We start from the raw sequence: 15,039 nt of genomic DNA, 5'->3' as shown, positions 1-15,039 counted from the left end.
GAATATATTTGCTCTGTGGGTACTTATACTTTGTGGGCGCTGGTTGGTTGAAAAGATTTGCAAATGCTTTATTAAAAAATAGGCAGACTTCATCTAGTGCCTCTATAGTAAAGGATGGTTCTGTTCTATACATGTACATGGCTTACTCAACTAGCCATCCGTGCACTCATGTGCAAAGAGTGTGGCTTCCACATTTCAAATATTCAACTTCTAAAGACTACCCGTCACTTTAAGAAATGCTGTCAGCCCAGTTGTCTCCTTTTGAAATGATGGTGACCTTCTCCAGCTGTCTCTGGAGGAATGGCTCAGGAGAAGTATTCAGCCGGACAGACGGCTTGTGGGGTTTCACACATTTGTTTTGATTGGGTAACCACAGCTCTGGGCTGTTTGATTTAGTTGCAACAAGTGCTCTGGGAATAACTGCACCAGGTGTCTTTACAAGAAGTTTTCTTTGGTTTTCAATCATTCTTTCTGTTCAATTTTAGCAAATGAGAAGATTGAAGATATCAATGGCTGTCCAAAGAATAGATCTCAAATGGTAAGTGAAAAGATAAAGTCTGTCTTCACTGTATTTTCCTAAGTAGGGATACTCTAGATTTACTTAAGTGAGTTTCTATGAATTCAATAGTATTACTTCTCAGTAAACCTGTTAAGAATGGGCTGCAGAAGTGATGGTACAGTTAACACTTAATTAGTCAATATTTCTCCATTGTACAGCCTTGGTATCTGTGTCTATATTCTTCAAGGATACCCAAACAAATAAGAACGGTCAGTTCATTATGCTAATTATTCCACAGCTTGTTGATCATAGTTTGTGAATAGCAGCTCCCCAAATAGTAATCCTTTATAGCCACATTTAACAGCTGAATTCAGAATACTTAAGTATTTCAGCAACTATTGTTTAATAAATAATGACTATCATATATGGGGGGGAGCCCAAACATTTGTATGTGTGTAGTATATATGTGTTTGCAGATGATAGGCAGTAATTAACTGATTATGTTGAAAGTATACACAACTTTTAGATCTCTCTTGTTTGCAGTTTCTAAACCAGGTGTTAGGGAGGCTTCTTATGAAGTGGCAGAGCAGTGCAAGGATTGACAATGTATCCAAACAAGACCATACCTTCTGCTTCTAAGAGTGCAGCTCTGTGTTCTCCCAATGTGGTCTGGAAGACTGAGGGTTCTTCAGAGTCCCAGCTTGAGATTCTCCAGTCTTGGGGCTGGGCCTTTGAAGGCCGAGCCTCTTGCAGCTGACATGGAAAAACTCTCCTGGCTGTTGCAACTGAGCCCCGGGGGGGGGGGGGGCAATGGGAGCATCTGTGGGGGAACGGAGGTGAATGAGGCCATAGACTTAAAGAACTTCCTTCTCTCCCCTCCCTGGTGCTAAACAGTTTAGGGCTTGAAGGAGCATCTCCTTCCGTATACACCTGCCTGTCCACCATAAGGCCTTTATCTGAAGTCCTTTCTTCAGGAGCCCTCTTTAAAGGAGATTAGAAGACTGGCTTCCTGAGAAGGGCCTTTTCTATGGTGGTGCCAAGCCACAATCTTTTTATTTTCCCTGTATTTGAAGGATTAGTGTTGTTTTAATGTCAGTTTTATTAGATATTTATAGTCTACTTTTGTGTTTTGCCACTATATCACTATCCTGATACTTTTGTATAGGATGGAATAGAAATGCTTTAAACAAACACAAACAAACCTTGATAGCCAAAAATGGCTGCCTAGAAAAATTGCAGAGTATAAGGTGTGGAGGTAGTAAAGAGTAACACCACTGTTTTATTTCTGCCATTAGATGCTTGAAAGTGTCTGAGGATTGTGCCCTAAGAGAGTTTGAATATATCTGTTGTGTTTTGAAATGAAGAATTTGCTCCTGAATTTATGTTAGTAATGCTAAAATGATCGCAAATTGATTTCCAGATGCTGAACTAGGAGAGGTTTGGGGTGTCCTGGCTTTTATAACAGTTTTAGGGTATAGAAAGCAGGTAGTGATTCAATTTGTCTTAGAATTACAATAAAAATGAGTTTAACTTTGAATACTAATTCAGTGTGATAACTCAGTTTTTTTGCATACAATTGCAAAATGAGCCAGGTTGTAGAATTATTTCAACATATCTTAATTTAAGCATCTATTTCTATATTTAATATCATGCCTTTCCACCAAAAATGGCACTCAAGATGGTTAACATAACTAAAATGCAGATTAAAACAAAATCTTAATTAAAAATAACTTGAACAGGTTTTTTGAAGCACAATTCAGAACACAAAATGAAAGAAATAAGAGCAGCCAATTAAACCCCGCTTCAGTAACAGATCAGCTCATGTTCTAAAACCCTTCCTGAATAACAATGTTTTTTCTTCCTTGTGGAAGGAAAACAGAGAAACCAATTAGTTTCCCTTGGCGGGGAGTCCCAGAGCTTCAGACCAGCTATTTAGAAGGCTGCAGGGCCCAAACGGACCTCTCTTAAAACCTGAGGAGGTTCATAGGAAGAAAGTTGTCCTTCAGACAGCCAGGCCTTAAGCTATATGGGGCTTTCTAGGTCATTGCTAACATATAGAACTGTATCTGAACACAGGCTGGTAGTCTATTACCCTTTTGTAATAAGGGAGTCATGTTCTTCCTGTAATTAGGCCCAGTCTGTAGCAGTGTCCACAACAGTGTTTGGATCAGCTGAAGTCTCTGAACACTCTTCTAATGCCATCCCACTTTACAGGACTTTAAGTGGGCATTAACTAAAGAATGCATGCATATGGCCAGAGCACATATCTCTAGAAATGGGCGCAATTGGTACCTCTCCTTCAGCTGTACAGATATACTCCTGGCTAAAATACCCCTACTAAAATTTCAGCATAGCAATACACAGACAGATGGAGGAATATACACAAACTCCAAGCCTAAGGCTTGTGGGGGGCGGGGGGGGCGGAGCTAATCAGCACAGGTACCATTTATATTCAATGATTTGCCTTTTGATTAACCAGGAGCATCTCATTTGTTCACCTTCATTCAGTCCATACAGTTATAAAGCTGTATCCAAAATCAGATACAGCTTTATAACTAGAACAGCTTCCTTGGATTTAGATAGAAAATAGAGATAGGGTCAAGCTGTCATCGGCATACTAGTAGCATCAAATCCCAGAACTCAGAGCAGGGAGAAAGGAACCCAAAATTGAGGACTATCACAGGCTAATGGCTATGCATAGTAATGGAGCCATCAGAGAACCAGTGCCTCCAAGTCATATTGCAGAGTTATGCCCCAGAAAGATACTGTGCTTGATGCTATTGAAAGCACTGAGAGGTCCAACAGAACCAGCCTAGGTATGCTCCACCTGCCCAATTTCCAGTGTAGATAGTCCACCAAAGAGACTGAAGAAGGTTCTGTGCCCTAACTAGGCATGAAACTAGACTGAAATGGAATTAGATAATTCCCCCTTATCCTTATTGAAACGTATCCATTATATTTGGAAAAAAAAAGCCAAAGCTACATCCACTGGATCAGCATCAACGGTGGTATCTGTGCCAGGGTGGCATAAAGATGGTCACTTTAATCTGACAGATTTGTCACAACAAGCCAATGCTGGGGTCTCCTCTTTGGCCAGAATGGAAAAGACCTCTGACCACTTAAAGAAAGCTCCATTGGGCTTCTTTGTGCAGATGCAGTGGTGGCAGAAAAGAACAATTTTTGTCCCTTCTACCACCATGGAACAGGCTTTCAAATGATTTTAGTCCTTGTTTAGCTGAATTTTAGCTGAATTTTCTCCAGTTAATGTCTGTACTCATCAAATGTGTTCATTATTCATATTTATTAGGATTTTAAAAGTAGCATTGGTTAGCTTTTAGCAGCTTAATGATGTTGAAGAGGTATATGAAATGCAGTACTGCCAGGTCAGAGTCTGAAGAATGCTGAAATTGAGTGGTTAGTCTTAACTATGGTTTATTGAAATAAGCATACTTCAGATCATGGTTCTTTTATTCCCCTAAAGCAAAATTTAGCTTGCCCACTGTGTAGAATTCAGATGTAAGAATAAACTGTGGTTAATTGAAAACTGAAGCAAATTGACACAGAAGGAGGGGAGAGGTGATAGCACACAAGCCCCAAACCATAGATTGGTAGATGAGAGCAGCCTGAAATGTGAAAGAATAAGATATATGCCGAAGATACGGAAGGAACCAATGAGGCATCCAGGCAGCAATATCAAGTAGGGAGGAAGAAATACCATCTTGACAAAGAAACCACACATTTATCTTATAATTAGAACAGGAAATAACTGTGGTGGCTATGTGGTGCTTGCGGTAAATCCAAATGTGCAGAGCTGGGCTTGGATGTTCAGAAAGAAGCTTCTTTGGTTTCGTTACAGCTCTGCAATCTCACCTAAATGTTTTCTTTAATCTTGTTATGGATGTATTGAAATATCACACTTTCATGATTTCGAGAGCCAAATGTAGCCAGCTGGACTAACCTCTGTAATTTAATTTCTCAGGAAAATTTCAGAACAGAGAATAAAATTCATCTTCCTAACACCAAGGGTTTTTAGCTGCTTTGCAAGCTGCTGTGGCAATCAGAGGGACTACACACAAAGTTCAAAAGCATCTCAAACAGTTTTTCATAGCAAATTCCAGACAGAAATATCTTTAGAGACACAGTGCACTGGTTTGATACAGCTGTAGAATAGTTCCTCTTCATTAAAAGCTGTTTTCAGTTAGTGTCATCATATTTGCTGTCAACAATTGCCTTGGATAATATACTTAAAACTGAGCATGTACTTCTTTCCTTTGTGCATATGCAGAAATACATATAAACAAACACATCTTAAAAAGACCATCTTGACAATGTTCTTTAGAGCCGAGGAGGAAGTTGCCTTATGAGGCCGGTGTTCCAGGCCGCTTTATTGGGCTTGGAAATTATGAGCAGACCACACAGCTTCTACCAACAACCAGGCAACTGTGCTCTAAACCAGCTGAAGTTTCTAAAACCAATTTAGAGGTAGCCCCATGGAGGCAGCAGGACAGAAGCCCAGTCTGAATGCTGCTGGTGTGAAGTACAGGATAGGATCCATCTTCAGATAAGTTGCTGTTGGTATGCCAGCTGAAGCTGGTTAAAAAATGCTCTTTTGTAACTGGAGTTTTTTCAGTTAATGCCAAGTCCAGGAGCATCCCCAAACTGCACACATCTCCTTTAAGAGAAGCGCAATTTCATCTAAAATCCAAATATATATCTCTTTCCAGATTCATTTGTTTCTTTATTCATAGTACCTCCATCTTGGCTGGCTTAGGGCTCAGTTTCTTGCCCTCATTCATCCCAAAACCATTCCCACCTACAAGTTAAAAAGTTCAACAGTTATTTATTTATTTACTTTATTTCCATGCCACCCAACAGCCAAAGCTCTCCAGGTATTTACAACAGCACATTAAACATACAATATAAATATGGTATATTAATACATATTAACACATCATAAAAAGTTTACAATACAAAATTTAAAACCACATTTAAAATAGATTTTTAAAATTGTACGAAAAATTATGAGACAGAAAAGAGAGCCAGAGCTGAATGTTGTCTGCATACTAATAGCACTTCAGCCCCAAAACTCTGAATGCCTTCCCCTAACAGGAGAATAAGTACCACTGTGTTTAATTGGGCTTACTTCCAGGTAAGCATCCACAGGATTACGGACTTTGTATAGGTAGAAAGCCAAGCAAAATTGCTAACTGCCATATTTCCTGAGGAAATGTTGAAGGCTGCAGTTGTCTTCATAACATGGACAGAACTACAAAAGAGATCTCCTTGTGTTTACATAGCTGAAACTGTCTTTTGACAATCCAGAACGACTGCTTTACTTCATGGATTATAGTAACAGAAACCCTATTGTTGTTGCAGTCCGTTAAGCAGCATACAGCAGTCAGTTCTTCATGCCACATCAGGTATTCGGTTTAATGGTGGAACTGTTTATGCAACCACTGGTGGTCCTGCTCAGGCTGCTCTGGCTATTTAAATATGCCTTTAGTTATAGAATATTTAGTACTGACACTATTCACACTTGCATATTCAGAGTGACTGACACTTGAAAATGGGATTAATATGCTTTTGTTTTGCTTGCTCCAAAGGTTTTGGAAAGGGTGGTTAACATTTTGTTGCTCTCTTTTGCTATTAAACTGCTGTTAGCATCTAATGCCTTGGTGAACATTTATCATGTGTAAATGCCTAGTATAGAAGGGTTGGCTGTAGCTCTGTTAGGGGTTTAAGGCTGTCCTGCAGAATTAATGAAATTAATTAATGAAATTAATGTCCTTTTTGCCTTCCTAATTTAATGCAAAACATTCAAAATTTTAAACAGGTCTGCCATCATACGCACACTTACCTTGGACTGATCCCCACTGAATCACGGTAGAATGATGAGCGTAGGATTTCTCTGCACATGAAACATTCTGGGTGCCTTACTAAATCTGAGCTGCTTCATACATGATGTGACACTTCAGGTTTACGGGTTCCATTCATGATTTCTGTACTAGACAAAAAGATGTACTTCCATGCATTTGGGATTCATGTGATGAGTCCTGATTGGCTGTGGCTTCCTGGGATAATTAAGAAGCAGATTTGCCACCATAGCTCAGAGGCAGAGCACATTTTGGCATTCACAAGGTTCAGTCAGTCGAATGAGTCTGCTTAGGAATGATAGGAAATACCTCTGCCAAGTAGAGGAACTGCCAATCAAAGTAAATGATACTGGGCTAAATGAACTATGGTGGGACCTGTTATAGTGGAGTTCCTGTGTTACTACCTCATTTAGCTTCCTATTTTGCATTTCTTTTCAGGTTCCATAATTCTATATGCCTTCCCTTGTCAAAATCTAAAGAGACAATTTCTTTTCTCTTTTCTTCTGTACGGCTGAATATGTCTTCATATTTGTTCTTTCTAATGTAGATGAAAATAAAAGCTGAGTTTGCCAGTTGTACAGCTAGCAAAATAATGGTAGAAATAGATAGTGTGGATTAGGCAAATCAAACCTGGACCACCACGATAGGTACAGAACCTGGCTTTGCCTGGGACAATTGGACCTCTCTCTCCGCTCTTACTAGTCCTTTAAAAAAAATTGGTGCCGCATTTGTCATGAGCTGGGTTTTCCTCTATTTGCACATTCAAGACAAAGAGCTTTCTTTTGCAAAAAGCTCCTTATTTACCAAAGCATGCCCAATAAATTTAATCACCACAAAATGTGTCTCTCAGCATGCACAGAGTGGTCCTTTGAACCCAATCTAAACAACTATTTCTGGAAACCCTCCTTTTGAGTGTGTCTTGGTTCGAGCCCTTTGAGAAGACCCATTCGGAAGTGAGCACACCTTTTCTCTGTACGCCAACCTCCTACCTGGCTAGCTGTCTTCTCCCAATGCTGCATCATGGGATCAAGAGTCCTGCTGGCTTCATTTGTCTCAGAGCTCCTCTCCTATGCCCCACCCAACAGCTGTACATTTTGGTTATTCTCAGAGACTCTGAGCACTTGGGAAGAGATAAGTGAGGAAGGTACCCCACTTCCCTTATCTCAGAGTTTGGGGGCCCATTTTTCCAGCCCTCTCCACGTCATCCTCAGACTCAGTGGCCATTTCAGTGTGCCCAAGGAGCGCACACCAAGAACAACAGCCACTCGCAATCCCAACACCATTAGTGGCAGCAGTGTAGGACCATCCAGGCTTCCTGGACCATCTCTTCTAGCATCAGCACTAGCACTGTGAGCCAGGCTGCCTCAGCACTGCCACAGCCTTATTGTGCTGGTGGGAAATACTTTTCTACAGTAATTTAAATTGTATTTGCCTGTGCTGCAGCAGAGTGGTGGCACTGCAGGTGCTCTTCCCGGTCGGTTTCCCAGAAGGTCTTGCTTTGAGGAGCGGCAGTTTCCTCAAAGTGAAACCTGAGGTGTGGGGCAGGCGCTTTCTGGCTGCAGCAAATGCCACCGCAGCAGAAGCAGTGACACTGCATCGCAGCAGGCAGGGAAGCAGCCACAGAGGCGAGCAGCAGCGCAAAATGAGCAAGAGACAGAGGGGGGCCATGTGCCGCTCTCTCTGCTGCATTGCCTGAGAAGAGGGGCTCATCCTGCCTCATGAGGCAGCTGGCCCAGCCAGCCCTTGTAGCAAAAGGAGGACAGATGGGAATGAGAAGAACATGCTTAGGATTTCCCTGTCCTGCTAACAGGTCTGAGCTGAGAGTTTCCAGCATGTCCAGCCAGACCTTCCTAAATCTTAGCTTGTAAAATAATAGTGATTATTCTATTATCGATATTCAGTGGTACCTTGGCTTGATCCGTTAATCCGTTCCAGGGCTCTGGTCGTGATCCAAATTGGTCGTGAGCCAAGTTAAATTTCCGCATAAGGTTCAGTATAAATAAGGTTAATCCGTTCTGTAACCATTTTTTATATCAGAAAAATGTGAAGCAAGTGACAACAACAAAGATTGTGGCCATCTCCCCCCACCCCAAGCACAAGGGTGACCGAAATCGCACTTGTCATCCCAGCACGTGCCCGTCATCGTGGGGGGGTGGGGGGAAGAGATGGGCGTGATTGCGGGCGCACTGCGGGAATAAGAGACGGGTGCAAATGGCATGCTGGGGGAGGGAGAGATGGGCACAATCTCAGCCATCTCCCCCCTGCCCCCAGCACGATTGTGGCCATCTCCCCACTCGGGGGTGGGGTGGGCAGATGGCTGTGATCGTGCTGGTTGAGACGGTGGGGGAGGGAGAATGGCTGAAATTGCACCCGTCTTTCCTGCAGGAGTGCGCCCGTAATCGCGCACGTCTTCCCTGCACGAAAGCAACTGCAATTGCAGCCATCTGCCCACTCGGGGGTGGGGGGAGATGGCTGCGATCTTGGTCGCCACCCAATGCAGAGTTCACGACCCACATCAAAATTTTAATGAATTTTTTGTTCGTGACCTGATTTGTTTGTGAACCAAGGCATTCGTGAGCCAAGGTACCACTGTGGTCAACTCACATTTTTATATTAGAGGTTATTCTCATTTTCATGGAAACTGTGATTTTTATTACTCCATTTAAACATACTTCTAAACAATTTCTCAATTTAAACAGATGGTGGAGAATTCTAACGGACAGCCAAGTGTGGCCAGCAATGTGTGGACAGAAGAACAATTGCTACTTTTTACATACAGGGAGGAGCTTTTAAACAGAAAATAAACCAAAATAATTCTACTAGGGATGGATAAGAATGGTTGTCAGTAGCTGTTCCACACTTCTGAACTGTTCCTTCCATGGAGATTCAGTAACTTCTAATTCTGAGAACATTTTAGGAAGAAGGTAAAGGGTTTGTAAACCCTTTAGAAGATATGGTGGTACCTATTCAAGCACCAGAGGCAGGTGTGGTAGTATGACTGTTTTGGCATGCACAGAGACAGGATTTCGGCTTGTGTTATAATCTAGTCAAATTGTGAATTGATCAATAGTATGCCAAGGTCAACCTACCTGGGCTAATTTGGTTATATATATGGACTGAAAGCAATGTGTCATGAGATTAATTGTTCCTGATCTCAGAGAAGACAGGGCAGATCAGAGACAGGGAACTTCCGAATACTCTGCTCCTACTTGCCTTTTAGCTGTGCTTTTCTCGTGACATACGAACATTGCCATGATGTATGTCATTTCTGGTATCTCAGCAAGAATCTGTACATCACTTAATACAGATACGAAGGGACAAGACTCTGGACACTGTGCATAGGAGACCAGTCACATACTGTACAGGCATATGTGCAATGCTTAATCCATATTGCAGAAGTCAACTTCCTGCACCAAGCCACTACATGCTGAAGTGGTTATATGAATAGATCATACGATCCTTCTGTTTGTGCTGGCATTCGGTGGTTGGCTTTGAACACAAAGGCCTCAGTGCAATGGAAATGTCTTCTGAAATAACTGTCATCTGTGAAAGAAAATAATGGTCTTGTACAATACCCATTCTTTTCTCTGGGGATTATACAGGAAAATATCCCACACTGGATTCACTCAAACAGATTTGTTTGAATTTGCTTTGAAAAATGCAATAATAATAGTCCCTTTCAGCCTCTGGGTCATATCAGGGAATGAACTCATGCAAATAAGGATTGGATCTTGAAAAGATGAAAATTACCAATATTCTTCTAGGCCAGTGACTATTAGGACATGTTAAAATAACACCTGCAGTTGACACATCTATGTTGTAGCCTGTTATCTTTAACTGTTTTCCTCTGCTTATATTTCTTCATCTCCATAGTTGTACAATATAAAACATTAGTGCACTGTGTCAACATTCAAGGTGACATGCTGATTCTCACCACCCTTTGACTACCTCTACAAGCTTCTGCTTGTGTGTAGCAAAAAGTCCTTAATTGCTATGAAGGTGTCCTCAGAAGCAGGAGGAGGAACAGAGCAAATGAAAATAAGAACTGGCTGCCAGATTTGTTCAGAGAATAAAAGAAAACAGAATCTCCTTCTGGAAAATGAACAAACATTCTTGTGTTTGTTTTGGATCATGTGCTGGCTTGGCTTGGATGGAAACCTTAGATATGTCACTAACTTAATTGTAAACAGTGAAAGGTTTATGTATAGGTTTCCCCAGCCAAGGACTGATTTGCATATTACAGCTCCCCCCGCCCCCACCTGTGTACCTATAGGATTCATTGGCACATCTGCATTCCTTCAAAAGCACATAGCACATGAAGCTGTAAGTCATGGATCTCACCCACAGTCACATAATGAACTGAGGTAGGTCAGTGGCAGAGAGAGTGATGAGGGAACTCCGCACTTCCAGTCTTGCTTCAACCATGAGGTCACTGCAGGCCTCAGAAAAATGCCTATTCTTCCGTCTTATAAGCGCCATCCACACAATGATTTCACAGTGAACAGATGTAACGTGATGTTGGAGCTACTTCCCTCTGACCTATGCGAGTTCAGTTAGATTTGTGCATGGTTTCCATGTTGGTATAAACCACATGTGTGCAAGTTATGCAGGTATGGATTTTGCTTTTTGAGGGTCCCTAACTGTTCATAAGTAGGCTTGGTAAGAGTTTAGGGAATCCACAGAGCTTGAAAGTTGGGTTTGCCTTTCTGATCTTGCCTACCCTTCACCTGCTTCCTCCAAACCACACCCCCTCCTCATGAAGGTGTGATTGTGTTAAAAAGTTATATCACTTCTCTTAATATGTATGAAGCTCTTTCAACACAACAAAAAGTCCATATAAATGTTAAGTAATGTTAAATTAGCCACATTACTAATAAACCAGCTCTAATCTTGCTACTACAAGGAGTCTATGTATTGTCACTTTGGATGACCCCTGCCCCCTTTTTAAGGCTTATAGATGCACAATTGTGAATTATTCCTAATTAAATAAGAGCACTAAAACCAACTGTGCAGTTTTCAGCAAATTCAGGTGGATACAGTTGTTAAGAACTTTTCCTTTTCTTGAGGTCAAATCACCAAGTACGCCTTGCTTGAACCTCACTACTACATGGCATTTGCAAGGAAATGGACGTAATGGCATTTTCTCTGTACAGCCCTGACTGAATGAAGCGTGTGTGTCCAGCTTAAAACATTTGTTACATATTTATCTGCTCAGGCCTCTGGGGTACAAAAGTATGTTTTTATTTTAATTTTAGTGCAACTAAGTCGTATTCTCTGCTTTAAATAGCCACTGAAATTGCACACAGGTTTTCAAATGCGTTAATCAAATTTACCTTTATGCTACTGTGATGCCAACAATTCTGTTTCATATTCTTTGCATTTCCATTGTTGCACATTAAGTGCTGTGTTTTTTCTTCTGGCAGCAATTGCATTTTCTTTTCTCTCCTCCTGCCCCCCATTCCCACGTGGATAATTTACATGAAGTTGTTGAGTTAGGTATTTCTAGGAAAATGATACCATGACAACTGCCACAACAGATGGTATTTTTCCTGTTTCTAAGATACAGAGCAAACATTCAGTGATGTCCTGTCCTTTTGTGATTTGTAAAATATTTAGGATGCTCTAGTCAAATGTTATGAACCAAAACAGGTTTCCTGGAAGGAATGTGGTAATGATAGTCAGTAACCAGCTTTCAGGGTCTATCAGTAAGATAGATACAAAAACAGAATTACATGGAACAATGGCTCTCATGAATTTTTCTAAAGGACTGCTAAAATTAATCCTAAGAGTTCCAGTAACATCAATTATCTTTTAATACAGCTTTGGCTGTTGGTATTTTTAATTGAAATTTAAGACATATTTTCAGTGGAAAATTAGCAGTAGTATATTACATTGGTGAATTTCTAGGTTTCATTTTGGTTTCCAGATTCAATTAATTATATTATTTATAATTTTACAAGTCTTGCATATATTTCTGCATTTTCTTGCACCCATGCTTTAAAAACATAAATGCTTTTTCTTCAATGGAGAAAATATATTCTTTAAGCTGTTATCCATTTATGAATCCCATTCTGGATTGGACTGTACTTTTATGAATCCTTGCAGTGGTGCCTGTTGTGTGCAGGTCACCTCCCTCTTTCCCTCTCTTTAAGAAAACTCAAAACAAAACTTTAGTAGCATAGTTCTTTATTGAAACTTGCCCATTTATAGAACAGGATAAAGAAGTCTTCTTTTAGAGTTGTGGGTTAAGGATCTTCATGTACAGAGCTGAATCCAAATTGAAACTTTCCCTCTGCCCCTCCCTTTCAGTAAGGATCTGCCTCCACTCTCAAGGGGCAGGAACTCCAGGGCCTTGGAATTTGGCAGGTCACTTCTCCTACCACTGCCTGACCAGGTCAAGGAGTTTTTCCTGCCTCTGCTCCCTGTCCCACCCCAAAAACCTTTCTGCCCTTTCCAAAGCAGGCAGCTTCTCATGCTCTATCAGAGAAACTTCACCAGGTAACCTTGCATCAGTCAACTACTTCACCTGCTCCTCTGCCGCCACCTCAGAATCAGGCAAACCTATCTGAACAGTCTGCAGTGAGCCTATCTCTACAGTATGCATCCTCTTGCTGGATTGAAACCACATATATAATGGTTTCATCTATGGCGGACTGAATCTCCCCCTTTCCCCACAGGAGTCAGATTATATTCTCTCTGATCTGACGTTTTTATCAGCCTGGAAAGCCACTGAGTCCTCTGTAAGGGTTTGTGCTATTAAACCATGAATAAATGACTGATTGCCTTGTTATGTGCTAACTGGCTGAGCAGATTAAATGCATGAAAATATTCTTCAAGAGTTTTGTTTTACTCCTGATCAAAGTGAACAGAGTACCCATCAGAGCTGTACACTAAAGTGCCATGCTGGAGAGGATAGCTCTAATACCAGGCGATTCCACATCTCTTTCTGGAAGTCTGTAACCTATTAGCTCATGTTCTGAATGTTTGAAGGGAAGAAGAGGTGACTGTTTTATCAATTGCATGGGCAATTGCAGGATGCAGGAGGCTTCTGCGAAGGTGGCATCTGTTGCCTCTTCATGCTTCACAGAGGACTGCAATCCCTCCATCCCAGCATAGGATGTCTCACAAGAACTGGGGCATGCTGCTGAACACCTGTCCTTCAGAACTTCCTATAGATAGCTTCAATTATGTCAGGTATTTTGGAAGTATGTCGTGTTCTGCACATGCATTTTTCCTGCACAGTGTCTTCACTTTCTGCATGTTTAACATTCATAAGTGAGATGACAGAGCAGATTGAGTGCCCATAACTTAACTTTAGAAGTGATGTAGCTGATCTCCAAGGAGGGGCTGCACAAATCTTTTTTGTGCTATGATTAGAGACATTTGCCAGACATGCTTACTAAGCTAGAAAGATTTTACTACTTAAACTTTTCCCAGTGTAGACCTTTACTGGCTGCTGTTCTAAGTCTACATTGTGAGCTCTTTTTTGACAAGGCTGGTTTTGCTATTAAACAATATCTGACCAAATATAGTTTTACAGAGCATATATTACATGACACTATTTTGCCATTTCCCTTGTATGTTGTAAAACATCAAGCCTTATGTAGTCAAACTGAAGTATATGTGTGTTTGTCATGAGCAGGTCTCTCCCTTCTTTGTAGCAGACTCAGATGAGAATTAGAAGCACAGTCCTTTTACTAAAGTTTAACAGATTGCGGAACACTATAAATCAAAGCAGCATTTTTCTTGCGTTGCAGGAGAAGCGCCTCCTCTCATAAAGAACTGAATCCAAACCGAAGCTTCCCTTCCTTCCCTCCCTTTCAAGAAAAGCTTCTTGCTCTACCCTCAGGGTAATTCCTGCTCCTTGAGAGCTACTTGGTGGAAACACCAGGGCACTTCATAACTGGTCTGCTCATTTTGCCTGTTGTCTTCTGACAGTCAAGGAACATCTTCTCTCACTTCTTCTCCAGCTCTGAAACGTCTCCCTCCTGTTCCAAGGCAGGCTGGTTCTCACAGTCAGCCTGAGAAGCTTCTCTAGTTACCCTTGAAAGCACCCAGTCATCTGCCCACCTCTGCCTGTCTTCCCCCTCCTCAGCCATCTAAGCAGATGATGATGATGATGATGATGATGATGATGATGATGATGATGATGATTATAACATTTCTATGCCGCCCCTTGCCGAAGCCTTGGGGTGGCTTACAACACAATAATATACATTGAAATACAATAGAACATAATAAATTACCATTAAATACAAAAATACAAAAAAATACACTGAGTTACAAACATAATAATATAAAATTAAAATTATCAGTATAAAATAAGTAAATAAAGAATATAGGAGGAGAAAAGAGAAGGAAGAAGAAGTTGCCCTGGCCAGTTCATATGTTTTAACAATTAAAATGATGTTTAAATAAAAAGGTCTTTACCTGGCACCGAAAAACCAGTAACGACGGAGCCAGGCGGACCTCTTTGGGGAGTGAATTCCATAGGTTGGGTGCCACCGCAGAGAAAGCCCTCCCCCGAGTACTTACTCTCCTAATTTCTTTCATGGAGGGTTCCCGGAGAAGGGACTCTCCCGCAGATCTCAAAGGGCGATTATAATATGCAAGAGCTGTGCCCCCTCTCTACAGTATGTATGCATAAATTGTAGAGTGAATGCTGAA

General features: G+C 41.2%; 1 protein-coding gene across 7 annotated transcripts in view; it reads left to right on the top strand.

Moving 5' to 3' along the window:
- NAV2 (neuron navigator 2) overlaps positions 1–15,039 on the top strand; it is a 332,059-nt gene that overhangs the window by 105,643 nt on the left and 211,377 nt on the right. For all 7 annotated transcript variants that reach the window (XM_044436703.1, XM_044436702.1, XM_044436706.1 and 4 more), the window contains exon 3: positions 486–538. In XM_044436703.1, the coding sequence (XP_044292638.1) occupies positions 486–538 (53 nt within the window). The remainder of the gene's footprint in view (positions 1–485; positions 539–15,039) is intronic.

This window comes from Varanus komodoensis, unplaced genomic scaffold (genome assembly GCF_004798865.1).
Source record: "Varanus komodoensis strain SLA01 unplaced genomic scaffold, ASM479886v1 scaffold3, whole genome shotgun sequence".
In the NCBI taxonomy this organism is placed as follows: domain Eukaryota; kingdom Metazoa; phylum Chordata; class Lepidosauria; order Squamata; family Varanidae; genus Varanus; species Varanus komodoensis.
The sequence above is the reverse complement of the archived record's forward strand: the minus strand, read 5'-3'. Positions and strand labels throughout refer to the sequence as shown.